The sequence below is a fragment of the Squalius cephalus genome, assembly GCF_949319135.1.
Source record: "Squalius cephalus genome assembly, chromosome: 5".
In the NCBI taxonomy this organism is placed as follows: Eukaryota; Metazoa; Chordata; class Actinopteri; order Cypriniformes; family Leuciscidae; genus Squalius; species Squalius cephalus.
In genome coordinates, this window is record NC_137126.1 from 2,839,729 (window position 1) to 2,855,324 (window position 15,596).

Here is a 15,596-nt window from a genome sequence, read left to right on the forward strand (position 1 = left end):
GATTTATAACACCAACTTTTGTTGAATTTAGGAGAAATCTACAGACGCAAACAGACACAGTGTAGGAAAATAAAGACCTAAATGTGACTTTTTTTTCACCACAAGTCTGAAAGAAGACATGTTATTGAAGACAAATAGGCCGAAATCTCAAAATTGACCAGTGAAAAAAACAACAACGATGTTTTAACCCAAACTTTTGAAAGGTAGTACATTTACCATTTTATTAGTTACATTCGTTTTTCATAAACACCCCCTCTCTGGCCTTTGTGATCAAATAGGCGGCTCTGTAAACGGCTCTGGGCATTCGTAAACCACGCCTCAAATACGAGAAAATGAACATGTGGTTCCCAGACCACGTCTCAATGAGAAAGAGGTCTGACGTTAGCCAGGCTAGTTGCGATTGACTAACAATGTGAAATACATTAAGTAAGTACTTCCACTCACACGTTTGCTTTCGGGTGTTTGTTGCGCTGAACACTGAATAGGTGTCATTAATGTGTATCAAGAGCAGTATTGGTGTCTATTTTACACTTATGAGAGGCTTTGCATTTGTGTCTAAAAGTAAACTAAATTTCCCTACTGCTGTCTTCCAATGACGTAACCTTTCGTCAAACTCGACCATAAAAACAGAAACTGGAAAGCCTTCTATTAGTAATAATACAGAACAGGAGAAGGTGCCAAGGCATCCTTCACAAATCTGTTAGTGTGTTCGTTATGAATTAAATGTCTTACAGATTTTACAAGGATGTCATAATGCTTGCGATAAAAAATATCTTTGGCTCTGGAGGGAGTGAATAAAAGAGCCCAGCTAAGCTATTACTCCTAAAGTGCTGCTCTCAAAGATGCTTTTTCCCCCGGAGTGAGACAGTGGCACATCTCGCAAAACCGTCAACCAAAACTGACGTACAGCATTGAGTGCGTGTAAAAGTGTGCCACACTTTTGACAGATGGCTGTAATGAGCTGCTGATGCACTTACGGTTTCTCTCCACACTTACCAATACAGTTAAAGAATGGCTCCTTCTTACAGTGGCTGGAGCAGCCGTCTCCATTCATAGTGTTCATATCATCACATTCCTCTCCCTGGGACCTGAAATAAATCAATGCATACATAATAAACATAATAATGATGATTTCCCTTGGTGGATATAAATCTATGTTGTTAAAAGCATGGACCTCCTCGTGCAGTAGATATATGACAGTATGTTTTCAACAACTTCAAAATGTTTTGTTGAGGCAGTGGATGAGCCTCAAGGTTAATGTGATGATCCTGTAAATCAGTAGTTCTCAATCTTTTTGACTCGGAAGACCCACACTATCCAATAACTATAAAATATATTAACAGATTCTAGCAGAGTTGATATAAGTAAGCTATTTAACCACAATTCATTTTGTGATTCCAGATTTTTCAAGAACTGTACGTTAATTAATAAAATCGTAGTTGAGGGGGTTCTTGTATGATTTTTGTAGCATTTTAATAAAGTTAGATTTACTCTTTCCCAGCCAGGAATTTTTTTTTTTTTTTAAGTCGCCAGCCAGTGCCAACATTTTTGATAATTTTCACAAAATTTTCATGGGCCCCAGAATATTTTGTTGTCATATCTGAACATGCAATTTATCGAAATAAAAAACAGACCCTCTGCTTTTAAACAACAACAACAACAAAAAAATTATTCTAGCTTTTATGCATTCTTTTTTTTATCAAAACTTGAATGTGGGTCAGTTTCATAAAAAAGCAACATGCAAAAAAAGTTTTTTTTTATGCAAAAAGCTGAGAAAATCTTGTTTTTGTCAAACAATACATCCTGATCGGATTCAGAACGATGATCAAAACACAAATGCAGATCGAGTCCTAAAGCTTCACAGTCCTATAGCTCGTCCTGGGTCGACATTTCATTCAGTAACATTAGGCAGTTTTGATTTATATGCTAATTAATGTTGATGATTGCGTTATTTTTACAAATGCATATGATTACATATGCTATTGCTTGTTTCTGATTCTTCTGATCAGGAGATCAGTCCTCTTTCAGAAGATGCGTAATAGCGCCCCCCTACCGTATAACAGTGAAAACCAGGAAATTTCCGTCAATGGCGGGGAAAGAGTTAATTAAGAGAATCAAGTTAGACTAATGAAGCTTGAGAACCATTGCTCTAAAGGCTGTTAAAACGCATCCAATCTCACCTCTGGATGAGACCGTCTCCACAGTACGGCGCTCCGAGGCGGTGTGTGAACAGAGGTGATGGCTCACTCTCGCTCCGACTGGAGACGGTTTGGACCTGGTATGTGTACACACCACCATACTCAACATCCCTGTGGAAAAATGCAACAAAAAAAAAACATCACACATCTGTCAGGAATGTAATTTTGCATTGAGTGGCAATATTTGTCACTAGGACTGATTCTTCTTAAAGTCAAATACTTATTTTAATGTCAAATAATTAAATACTAAATCAAAATACAATAGGCTGCCTGCAACCAATCAAATTGTATCATCAAAAGCAATCTTTACATTGCAAAGGTGGAACAGAAGCTGCATTTGACATGGCATTTATGTTTATTCACACAGACTGATTAATCCTGCTCAGAGTCGACATACAACATGTAATTATTAATGTAAGTATCTCAGCCTACACTGTAAGTCCTTGTCAGCTTAGCTTTCATATTGCCATTTTTAACACCGAATTTAAATATACTGAACCTAAAGGCAAAGGGATATGTTCACAACCTGATTGATTGTATAATTTGTATATTTCACATGTACGTAGCTTACATATGATGATATTTTGACCAGCTGAGAGCTTATAAAATGTGTAAAGTGGTTAAAACCAATCCCTCCGTCACACACACATGAAGATCTACTGCGAGGAGACGCGGTTCTGATGCCTGTACTGAACTGTGATGGGCAACATCGCCACTATGACGAGAAAAAACAGGTATGCTTGAGCATTCTGTCCTTTTTAGGGTCGCATCTTGTGACATCATGTCCTGTCTTCGGTTCATTTACATGTCTTTAGTCCGTGTTCATATTTCATTTGAACCACACCAGAGTTCGTTTGGAAGTGGACCGAGACCCATCGTTTCAGTGTCTCGGTCCGCTTGTTTGATGCGCACCAGGGTTCAGATGGCAGCGTTCACACTTATTCAAATGAACCGCACTACCAGAGCAATCGCACCAAGGTTCATTTTAATCTAGACAAACATGCCAAGTGTGAACACACTCTTAATGTATTTGGCCTTGGCGGACTAGTTCTGCTACTCTGCTGCTGCTGTTGATTATTGCTACAGCTAATACCCACAAAACCATAATCTAAAAAAAAAAATAAAAAAAACATTTAGGCAGGTGGAGCTGGGGAGGTGGAGGGGTTTTGAGAGGAACCGCTGCAGGACAAGCTGACAACCAGTGAACCAGACTATTTACATTTTGAGCAAGCAATCTCATTGGCTGAAAGGATCAGCAGAGGCCAATCAGCTTCTGCCATCCAGTAATGATGTGATTGCTTGCAGATTGCAGGTAAAGGACCGATCAGCCTGCACCCCCTAGAGTTTCATGACTGAACTAGATACATAAAACGGTGTTTATTGGAGTACGTTTTAGAAGAAAATTTGGTAACAGTTTATTCTACAGTGTTCTTCACGAGAGTGACTCTGAACAAAAATTTCTTCATCAGCAGATACGCATGTAATTGGTTATAATGATCAAAGCTGCAAAAAAAAAAAAAAAAAAAAAACGTAAAAAGAAATTTGATGCAACATGAGCAGATCTAAATGCAATACGACACTCTACACTTTTCATTTAATTTCACATTTATCTTTAATCACGACAGTTGTAATAGATTTTGTTTAATTGTGCAGGGGCATTTTTTTAGTTATTCTGGTACCTTAAGTTGGCACCGCATAAAACCAAATAATCCCTAAAACTATGCCATTCATTTGTGCTGTGTGGCATTTACGACCCTGCATCTGTCCATAAGTCTGAGTGGACATCCATGACATGCGGAGTCCCTCAAGGCTCAATTCTTGCGCCACTCCTGTTCAACCTGTACATGCTCCCACTGAGCCAAATAATGAGAAAGAACCAAATCTCTTACCACAGCTATGTAGACGACACACAGATCTACTTAGCCCTATCGCCTAACGATTACAGCCCCATTGACTCCCTGTGCCAATGCATTGATCACCAGTTTAAGATGTCTCTTCTTAATTATTTGCATACAAGCTGCAACTGTTTTCTTCATGCTTGATATATTTTTTTGTTCCCTCAATTGTCTACGTGAATGACCTTAACTGTTTATTGTCTAATATCTAATGGTTGGACTGGGGAAGATATGGGTGGTTTTGGTGTGGTGGAGAGCTTTTGTCTTTGGTATGTTAGTATGTATGTATGTGTGTATGTGAAGTATGTTTTTCTTGAGGTCCCCTCGAAAATGAGATGTCACATCTCAAGGGGTTTTCCTCTTAACAATAAATTTTAATGAATTTGAATGATGAAGTCAACAGTTGGATGTGCCAAAACTTTCTTCAGTTAAAAAAAGACAAAACTGAAGTCACTGCATTTGGAAACAAAGATGAAGTTCTCAAGGTGAACGCATACCTTCAGTCTAGGGGTCAAACAACTAAACATCAAGTCAGGAATCTCGGTGTGATTCTGGAGTCAGACCTTAGTTTCAGTAGTCATGTCAAAGCAATAACTAAATCAGCATACTATTATCTAAAAAATATTGCAATAATTAGATGCTTTGTTTCCAGACAAGACTTAGATAAACTTGTTCATGCTTTCATCACCAGCAGGATTACAGGATTATTGTAATGGACTCCTCACTGGCCTTCCCAAAAGGACCATAAGACAGTGTCAGCTCATACAGAACGCTGAGCAGAACCAGAACATATGAACACATCACACCAGTCCTCAGGTCTTTACACTGGCTCCCAGTTAGATTTAGGATTGATTTTAAAGTATTATTACTGGTATATAAATCATTCAATGGCCTAGGACCTCAATACATTGCAGATATCCTCACTGAATATAAACCCAACAGATCACTAGGATCACATCAGCTAGAAATACCAAGGGTTCTAAGCAAGGAGAGTCCGCTTTTAGCTATTATGCTGGAACCAGCTTCCAGAAGAGATCAGATGTGTTCCTACGGTAGTCACATTCAAATCCGGACTCAAAACACTTCTGTTTAGCTGTGCATTTAAAGAATGAGCACTGTGCCACTGTTCGTCCGACTGTTTGCACTGTATTGCTGGTTCAGGTGTGTTTAATTGGGGTTGGAGCTAAACTCTCCTGGATAGTGGCCCATCAGGAGCAGGATTGGACACCCCTGCTTTAAGGTGTCCACCTAATGCACAATAAAAGTGCAAATAGCTTCTAGCATAGCTCAGACACTTCCTAACAGTGGTCAATTACAGCATTCTGATCATTCCTTGCTGAAAAAGTCAGGTTTAGGATGCTAAGACACCAGAGTTTACACTACAGGAATTCTGTCAATCCGACCTTGCTCCTTCTACACCCTGAGATCGTGTAGTGCTGGTTTAGTGCTGATTCTAAGCACGTGAGCTATCACTTTGAACCATCAGCTGGTGGTGGTTGAGATCAGAGATAAGAGACATCAGATCTTGTGTCAGTCTGAAGTGGAAAGTGGATCTATACTCAAGCTAAACCATGTGGGATGTCTTGAGGGATGAAGTTGTGCTGAGACAATGTAACCAAAACTTGCTCAGTAAGCACTGGGCTTTGAGGAAAGGGTCACGGCATTGTGGAGGTGAACGATTGCGGCGGCTGATAACCAGCAAAACAGGCCAGACATGTTTCCTCCCTCAGAGGACACCTGTAAACAAGCACAAGTCGCATCTTCAACACTGCTTCTGGGTGAATTGGAGGGTTGTCCACCTCAAATGAGTCTTGGAGGACATCTGCATTTGGTCAGTAAAACTGAATGAAGTGATTGAAAGTAGATAACCTCTCCTCTATGCTACTTAGTAGATGCCAAGATTTACTGCAGGCCCTTCACGGGAACCAAGTGAAAAGAGCCCAAGCTCAGATTCTCTGTGGGCCCTTGTGAAAAAGAAGCACACTTTAGCTTACTTTTTAAAAAAGACTGTGAACTTCAAGTGCACATTTACAGTAATACAATTAAGTGCACTTCATTAAACAAGGGAAGGAGGGGACACTCAAAGCCATTGTTAAACAGTCAACAAATATACACACATCTGTGACTTTCCTTATGCTGGGTACACACCAAAAGATTTTTTACATCTTATAAGATTTTCAAAATGTGATAGACCACAAACATGAGGACAAAAAATCCTAGATTTAAGCATTTTGCTCCTATAGTGTGTGGTGTGCCATGATGTGACAAAGACAGCACACCACACACAAACAGATTTTCAACCAGATTCTCAACTGTGAACACAGGAAATCTCACAAAAGCTCGCGAGACTTCAGAATAAGCATGTCGGATGATATGCAGGAAGAAATTATGATGATAGTGTTTGGAATGATTTTCACAGAAAATGCACATAAAAAAAAAAAAAACATTGTACCCACCATTATATATAACCTTTTATACAGAAATATATTCATTCTTTATTGTCTTAATTTATTCTTTATTGTATTTATTTTCTCTTTAGAAAAAGTTAGCCTATTTAATCCCTCACTGAACCCTTATAACACTCAGCTTCCTGCATGTGTGCGTGTGTGTGTGAGAATGACCGTCTTCCATCATCTCACTTTCTGATTGGATATTGTTTCGTTTCACGTGATAATCTCCAGAACGTGCGCGCGTTTGTCCTCGGGGTTCCCCCCACACATCAGGATTTCTGATCGTAAATATTAAACATGTTTAATATTTACGATTCGCGATCGGGGCGGCTCCGACGTTCTTCCGAGCAGGTTCGGACACTCTTAACACACCTCACACCAAGGGAAAATCTGATAAGATAATCTGTTGAACCATCAAGATAATCGGGACATAGCTAGGATTGTCGGAAGGGGGGAAATCGGCCCAAAATCAGCCCGATTATCTTTTGGTGTGTACCCAGCATAAGCAATCATAAACAGCCTAACTGTTGCACCCCTTAAGTAATGTCTTAAAGTCTAAACAAATCCGACCACTAGAAAGACAAAGAAAGCCATACACACAAAACATTCATCTACATTTTTTTCTACACTCATATCCACTAATATTGTAAACTACAACCCACCCACAAAGCTACAAAACAGCATGTGTATTAACTACTAGACAGGAACCCCAAGTCTCTCAGCTTTCCATCTCCAAAACTACACCTACACAGGTCATTAATAAAAGAGCCAACATGAGCGAGAGGAAAATACACAAAGCCTTCATTATTTGCATTTACGTTGGACACGTTCCCAGAGAGAAACGCAAGCACATCTCTGCTGATTAACAAAACAACACTGCCAAATTACCAGAGTGCCACGGATATTACGTTTATTACGAACGCCGCAGGTTCACCTGAGGCCAAGTGTGTTTGTGCTGCCATCAGCAGAGTTATAAGGTGCCTGTTCTAATGGGCAGGGAAGCAGTAACGTTTAATAAGAGGCTAAACAAATCATTCAAATTAGCACTTGACATGAATGACACCGGCAAGAGGTTTAAGCTGCAATTTTCCTGTGTTTTGGAAAAGGGAAAAACGTCTGTGAAAGTCCCATTAAATGAAACAGAAAACACAAATAATACTTCCACAGAGAAAAGCAAATTACACAACACGCAGTAAAAGGCACGTACACACATAAAGCTGAGATTTCAGTACGTGGAAAGAGGTTTAAAAAGGGAAAACTTCTTTGAACACAGCAGTTTTTGAGTTTGCAAGTCCTGGGCAATGTGCATGAAAGGGTCACATGATACATCATCAATACACACAAATAGAGCATGTATAACAATGAATGTTTATAAATATTCCACTGTTCCGATTTACAGTAGATAGATATCTATGCCACATTAAAAGTTCATATAAAATAAAGGCCATTTAACTAAGTCACTTGTTATCTTCAGTGTATAAGTTGTCTATGCTAGTTTAAATAAGCTATGTGATAATGTTCAATTACATGACTCTTTATTTTTACTGCAAATACTGTGTGTGCTCAAAAAATGAGTGAAAGGGATGGAGAATAGTTGCAACACCCCACATTTTTCTGGAACAAAGTAAAGTTATTTTAAACATGTTCAGGTGTGTAAATGAATGCCAGGCTGATTGGCTGTGATTTTTATCTCATGACACAACATTTTCACTTCAAGGAGAGACAATGATTTTTGCAGTAAACTTGTCATATCGCACCTGGTTAGGCCACAATGTAAAATGACATGGCATTTATGCAACAAATATTAAGTTTAAGTTCAAATATCCAGCATCCAAACAATTTTACCCAATGCAACCTCCTATGTCAGTGTTGCTTTAAGAATGCTGTAGCATATCGGATTATCAAAAATTGTTAAGTGTGTGCGTGTGTGTGTTGTCATGTCGGCTATAGACTGATTGTCTTGGCTTGCATCCATGAAATATTGTAACGTTATAGGCCTACTGCATATTGAGGAAATTTAGATCGGTATTGCGCAACAGTCGGGAGATGGGGACCCCCCCGAATATTGACAGGTATTTCGCACATTGATCTCAACCCTGTTTAGCTGACAGACACTTTTAGGCGTGAAAACGAAACCTGCAAGATGCCAGTTGCAATATGAAGGCTGTAGCATGTGTTGCTGAATGAGGTTTCTGGGATGAGTCGGGCCAGTTGCCACACAGAGAGCACAGCACGTGTCAAACCGATTTTCACAATATACCTTATTCCAGAGCAAAAGTTCAGATGAGCCTTCTTTAATATTGTCTGCCAAGATCAACAAGTCAACATTCAGTCTGGACAAAAATAAGAGTGTTCATGCAATGAGGAAAAAAGGGAAAGACAACTAAATGAAGTAAAAACAGAGCAAATGTGTGGAAAAGACGACATAAAACAGATTTTAGGGAAGGCAACTCTTGACATTGTTTGAAGGGCACTTTCACAGTATGATACATGAAAATTGAAATCCTTGATTTCAAACTATAGCGCTATATCCAGTTGGTCACTATGTCATATGCATATTCATATTCCTTTTTATTCATATTTTTTATTTATTTAATTGTGAAAAATACTATAATGTGATTACAGAATCAAGAAGTCACCATCTACGGTATGAATACTTACAGATACGTTTTTTTAATCAAGCTCAATTATATTCATATAATTATTTTTCTAATTGTTTATTTCTAATTTAGTAAATATTATGTAAAATATTGTTTAGCAATTGTTATGCATGTGTTTTTATGATCTTTAAATTCAATAGTGTGATATCATATACATCGACTGTATATCAGCCTCCCCGCTCTCTAAGATATCGGCATCAGCCATAAAAAAATTAAATAAAAATCAATATCGGCCGACCACTAGACTATAGTATATGTTGCGTTGATCAGTGAACAATATGTAACTGTGCTAATGCCAATGCATTACTACCGTAAGCTAAGGAAAAACACACCCTTTATATATAATACTCAAATATACACACTACAGAGTGTTGAGCAGTTAACATGTTAACATATGCAGTGCTGAAGTGCTGTCTGACAAACTGGAAAATGCATTTTAAATTTCAGCTAAAAAATTATCAGATCATTATGTAATTGATAATTGCTTTCACTTCTGAGTCAACATGCCTATCCCTATGGATAACAAGGTTCCACTTCCTATTGCATAAAAAGACATCTGCCTCCAGACTTTCTATGTTACACATGTGCTGAGGTGTTGAAGAAAGAAGTCTCAGAGAATGCCATCATCGTCTGCTCAGCCTCCACCCTTCAACAGAGCTTCATCTGTGTCTTATTAATGCATTGTATCATTGTATCCTCAACTGTTCTGAACTGGTGCAGCTGATGATATGTCGTATGATGTCATGTGAGCCAGACACTCTTGACAGATCAACAGGCCCGCCAATATGTTTATGGCATAAATATATGTTGATGACATGGTGTGAAATAAGTTAACATGTCAACAGAATTGCACTTGCAGTTCATCGGTCAAACGCTGACTCAGTTAAATGTGTGATGCTACCATCTGTTTGCACCTCAGATCATTCTCTGTGTTTAACTTATAGGAACCGTGTTGAAGTTATAGATGGGAGAGAGAATGAGAGAGGAAGAGAATGCTCAGGAAAGCTTCCCATTCAGACAGAACTTCGTTTAATAAAAAGCCAACCTGGAATTCTTGACCAAAAAGAGACTCAATACTTGTTGGAAGACTTCCACAGAGACACATCAAGACTTATGAAGTGCTCGAAGACAAGAGAAAGCAGCTATTCAAGTGACCTCCTCAAGAGAAACACCATACGCAAGCAACACAAGGGTTTTCTGCAGAAGAACAGACAAGGTTTAGTTGTTTTCTGGGAAAACGGCTACTGATGGTCTTAAATGAGATGCCCACATCTCACCAGGCTGTCAGGATTTCTCACTAAACAATCTACGTTTCAAAGAATTCCAGTTCCACCAGTGCCCGCATGTAGTCATATTTCCGAAACCACAGAAGATTTGGTTTTCCTTGTATTTCTAGGGATTCAGTTGGGGATGATAATACTACCGTAATAAAGTGAATGCACCAACGAAGATAAATCATTAGTTGGGTTATCCCTAGTTGTTCTGGTTGATAAATTATGTCAATCACATATAAAGGAGATTAACTTATAGTGGTGAATTTAGAGAGAAACTCCAACATTTCCACAGTGCAAATCTTCCTTCGGAACATGACTTCGGGTAAACAGGGATTACTGCGGTCAGCTATGACGTCAAAAGCTCTACAGCGGTGTATAGCACATGCACATTCCCTATGCAACTTGCAACTGGTTTACATATAATCTAGGCCAAATTCTTGGAACGTTTTGGTCCGAAACCAATTAGGAGTTAGGAGGATCTTCAAGGAAACGTGAGAATGTGAAAGTTGCCTACAGAAGTGGTTATGAAATAACCTTGTTCCAAAAGATCTAGTGGATCTAGAGTTGACTTACTCTCCAAAATCTAGAAATGTCAGTTGGCCTCCATGCAATTTCCTATTAAATGTACTTATCCAGTATGCTGGATAAAGCAATTTCCCAGTGAGATTAAAGACTATGGGGCACAACTTCAAACCAATGTAATCATTGCATTATTAACTGGTTGGAGGGTGGAGCTTCTGGAATGCCATAACCAGTGAACTTGACACAACCGTGTCATGAGGTGAGAGTCTTAGACCAAGGGGGACCTGGTTCCAGGAGGCTGGGGCCCCTAAAGCGGATGAGTTGGCCAGTTGTCTTGGCCTCTTTCTCATTGGCAGGGGGGTCCTGTCAGCTCAAAGCAGGGGTGCCCTTTGAAGCCATGAGAGCAAAGAGGGCCAGGTCAGGAAGGGGAATAGCAGATGGCTGGGGGGAGTTCTGAAGGCCAGTGTCACACACATGCAGGGTCAACCCAAGAGTGATTTATTTCAACCCTACACTCATATTTCTGAACAGACCTTGACGTTCCATATTACATAAATCCAAAACCGAAGGCTTTCTATTCAAATTAACGAGCATGTGCCAAGTGAGAGAGACATGGGTGACCCAAATTAGGTAGAGGTGTCAGAACATATTTACCAAAGATCAATATCTCTCTTGGATCAGAGCTGAGGTAATGAATGCATTCAGCATGGGAACTCAGAAAAAGTGATTATAATTGATTCAGATCTCAGAATCAACGTCACTCAGAAAACAGACTCTCAAAGCCAGCTGTGAGTTGACCACAGTTTACTTGAGCCAAAACCTTACCTACCTCAGATCAAAAACATGTCTGCTTTATTCAGCTACAGTGTAGCGAAGAAAAAAAAATCCTTTAAGGTGGAAAAAGTGGGAAAAGGTGCCTATTAGATGCATCTGCAAGCCTGCACCATGCTGAGTTGCATGTGTTTATACTAGGTATTTAACGTGGCTGCAGGTGGAAAGATTTGGTCAGTGGAAGAAACTGAATATTTGCTAAATAAGCTTTTCTAACATATAATCGAGGCAAAAACTGCTGTCATGCTTGAGGTTAGTTGCAGTGACAGATGAAATTAGGTGGCTTTCTCCGTTTCTGAATGCGACAACTGATGCAAGATGTTTTGTTCGGAATAGATGTGATGCACATGTAAATTAATGCCAAGTTTAAGGTACTACATTTGGTTTGGATTCATTTGGATTGATGAATTTCTACAGTAAACCAACAGTATTACAACTAACCCCATGTTACAACCATCCCCGATCTCCTCTACTATAAAATTGGATGCAGGTGTGCAGAAAACATTCTGCACTTTGTTGTTTCTAACAAAAAAAAAAAAGGAAATAGAAGGGTCAGCATTACTGAAAAAAATTGTCTGTGCAAAGATAATCAATGCTGGTAGTAGATAAATCTTGGACCTGCACATTTTCCACAACTATTAAGAAACACTCTGGAACGTTGTGCTACTATATGTGTAAAGCTAAACCCTTAAGTTCACATGCATCCAGAAGTGGCCAATACAGAAACGCTGACCAGAGACCCAGTATCTGGCCTTAAATGGGGAAGCGTTAGTGTAATACTGCCCAAACCAGAGGTGCCCAGTCGAGGCCAGAACAACCTCAAGACGGCAGAGCATGTTAACTGGCATTCTGAAGCCAGGCGCTGGACTGAAATCAACCAGCAGCTGCATCCTTCTCTTTGTTTCTCTTGGCTTCTTTCGAGAATTGAAAAAGTACAGAGACACACCGCAATATTTGAGCAGGGATTTGCTGTGCCTTATACTGACCAGGCACATTTCACACTCCAACTTTGAATTACGTTACTTTTGTTCTATGGTAAAACAGTTCCAAATCGAAGACAAGTTCCAAAGTCAATACGACTTTTTTTCTGGCAGGACAAGAGTATCTAAATGCTAGCCAGGACCTAAAATCATGTAATGACAGAAAATAATTAACCAGGAATAAAGCAATATTTTTTTTTTTTTCAAAGAACTGTTACCATCTTCACAGTAAGGTCAACATTCATTAATTCATCAGGTGTAAATGAGCAATTTGTTACAGCATTATTGAATCCAAAAGACTCACCTATCCACGTATTTCCGCATTGAGTCCCTCAGGATGATGCCCTTGGGTGAGTGCATGAACGGCGGCTGCCGTAGGAGCCGATAGAGCAGCGGCTCGCATCCTCGACACAGGGGACAGTCAGGTTTGGACGTGAGCAGAGTAGCATCAATTTCCAAATGTTGTTCCATGGTGAAAAACTGCACTCCGTACACCTTCTCGTGCACATCCAGCTTGATGGTCAGTGGTGTGTCGCAGAACAAATTGCTGGGACCCAGAGACAGGTTGTTGCCACTTATAGTCAATAAGATGATATTGTGGATGGCAGGCAGAACTGTTTCCTCCTGGGATGAGAAGGTCACCCACACCGTGAGCGAGTCAGGGATAACCGGATGAGCAAACTCCAGCTGTAACATGCAGCCTTGCAGAGGGCAGGGAGGCGGCACCATGCGCAGATCCATGCCGTTATGCGGACTCCACGTGCGGACGCTGGGCTCGCATGCCTGCTCCACATCTGGTGGTCCTAAGAAATGCATCAATTGCATTAAAATCTATTAGAGTATTTCAAATCAATGTTCAGTTTGAGAAAGTTTTAACTTGTGGTACATTGTCTCTTTTACAATATTCCTTTACCAGTTAATGACAGGAAAGGCTACTGTTTACGATACAGATAAAAAAATTAAGCAATTCTTTTGTTCTTGTAGAAGGGGGACTAACTTGAGGCTTCCCGATTTCTGCAGTTTGTCTTGTTCAGCGAAGGATATGAACCAGTTTTTCAAACAAGAATAATAACTCTACGGCACCCAAGCCAACTTTTGCAAACAGAGAGCCTTAAATTTCATAGATATGATCGCTTCCTATTGCATACAAATATTGAATAAAAAAAATAAAATGCATCCAGTCTTATAAGAAAAAAAAATGCACAAAAGTATACCTTTAGACGTATGACATCTTGTCAATGTGGTAGTACCCTTAAAAGGTCAACTTTGCACCTTATTTACCCTTAAAAGTTCATAGTAGTACTGAAATGGACCTTCCAGGGGTTGACAAGGTACATAGTTGTCTTTTTAAAGGTACTACCCCAGTGACAAGTTATTGTACCCCTAAAGGTTCAGTTGTTGCAGATGTTTTCTGACAGTGTACAGAGCTGATGTAGTAAACATTTCAAGGAAACATTGCATCATAGTATCAATAAAATAAGACCAGTAACCCAGTACTGTGCAGTATCTGAAGTGGAGCAGGAACAATAATTCATAAGGTACAGCAGAAAAAGGAGTCATGCACAATGAGAAACACAGTCACACACTTGATGCATGTTGTTAAATCTTGTCTGTCCATTTCTCCTCCACATTCTCTCTCGTTTCTGTGGCAAGAACCAGAAATCCGAGCGACCTGAGGATGAGGCCCGCACAAGGCTTTCGATCTCAGCCTGGCAATTACCTCTCATGTGCTGCAGTCCAGCCATATTTGGAGTCAACAGCAACTCATTTTACGGGGAGTGACGTACCCCAACATTCATCAAATGTGGGGAGAAGCCAGGGCACTGTAGACAGTGTGTTCTCCTGCTTTTCCTTTGTGCACTTCCAAACTGGAAACAGCAAACTCCATTTGCTAACCTCATTTCTGGGCAGTGCACAAAATTCCAGTGTTTAATCAACTGAGCACTGAGTTTTTTGGCTTTCCAGGCCACATCATCTCAACACGTTTATTATTGTGAGTATGTGTGTGGCCAGAATAGAAGTAAACATACAATAAAAATGTCTTCGATACCGCAGGTTTACGTTCTAACCTTGCTTACGCTGCATTTGACCGGCCACAGAACTTTTCAAGATGGGAGCATATCTTCTTGCAAGCACATTTAAAAAAGAGAGCCTAAACGGCTGTAATGAATGTATTCATCAGGTAGTCATTTCACAAGTTGAATAACTGTCATCTTTTATCTAAATGACTCCATGGTGGACTAATAACCCTGTCCCGGAGGTATTCAAGTCAGGGTTCATCTGCCACAGCAGTGGTGGGATGACTTTCAAGGTGACCTGACAATTCGCCCATGAATTAGTGCCTTGCATTTTCACTTGATTAGCTAATACCATCAGGGTATTAGCTTGTCTAGGAAAGTGCTCATTCATGGAAAAAAAAGGGAAGGTGGGGGGGGTGGCGTTATATGGCTGAAAACATCCCGCTTAAGGTAATTGCGGTGCATTGAACTGTGAGCACAGGTTTGCTTCAGTATGATGATGGAAAAAGCCTAGTGAAAACAGCTGAGGTCAAGCTGAGTAAATGATACTGATAAACAGTAAACAGATTCTGACTGAAGTGAGCTGCATATTTCCTGGAGCCATGTGACTGATAGTGACCAGGATTATAAACTCAAGTTAAAGCCATAAATAAACACCCTTATTCTTCACTTGAGATCAAATAAAAGTTAACTGAGGTAAAGTAATATATATACTGTATAAATAATATATATATATATATATATAAACTTAAAGATTTTATTACTTAA

The 15,596-nt window shown here is 39.6% G+C and overlaps 1 protein-coding gene across 1 annotated transcript in view; it reads right to left on the reverse strand.

Annotated features, from left to right (window-relative positions):
* pappaa (pregnancy-associated plasma protein A, pappalysin 1a) overlaps positions 1 to 15,596 on the reverse strand; it is a 99,355-nt gene that overhangs the window by 61,241 nt on the left and 22,518 nt on the right. Inside the window, exons 8-10 of the mRNA XM_079872091.1 lie at positions 13,115 to 13,613; positions 2,181 to 2,309; positions 997 to 1,088 (exon numbers count right to left, since the gene is read on the reverse strand). Of these exons, the coding sequence (XP_079728217.1) occupies positions 997 to 1,088; positions 2,181 to 2,309; positions 13,115 to 13,613 (720 nt within the window). The remainder of the gene's footprint in view (positions 1 to 996; positions 1,089 to 2,180; positions 2,310 to 13,114; positions 13,614 to 15,596) is intronic.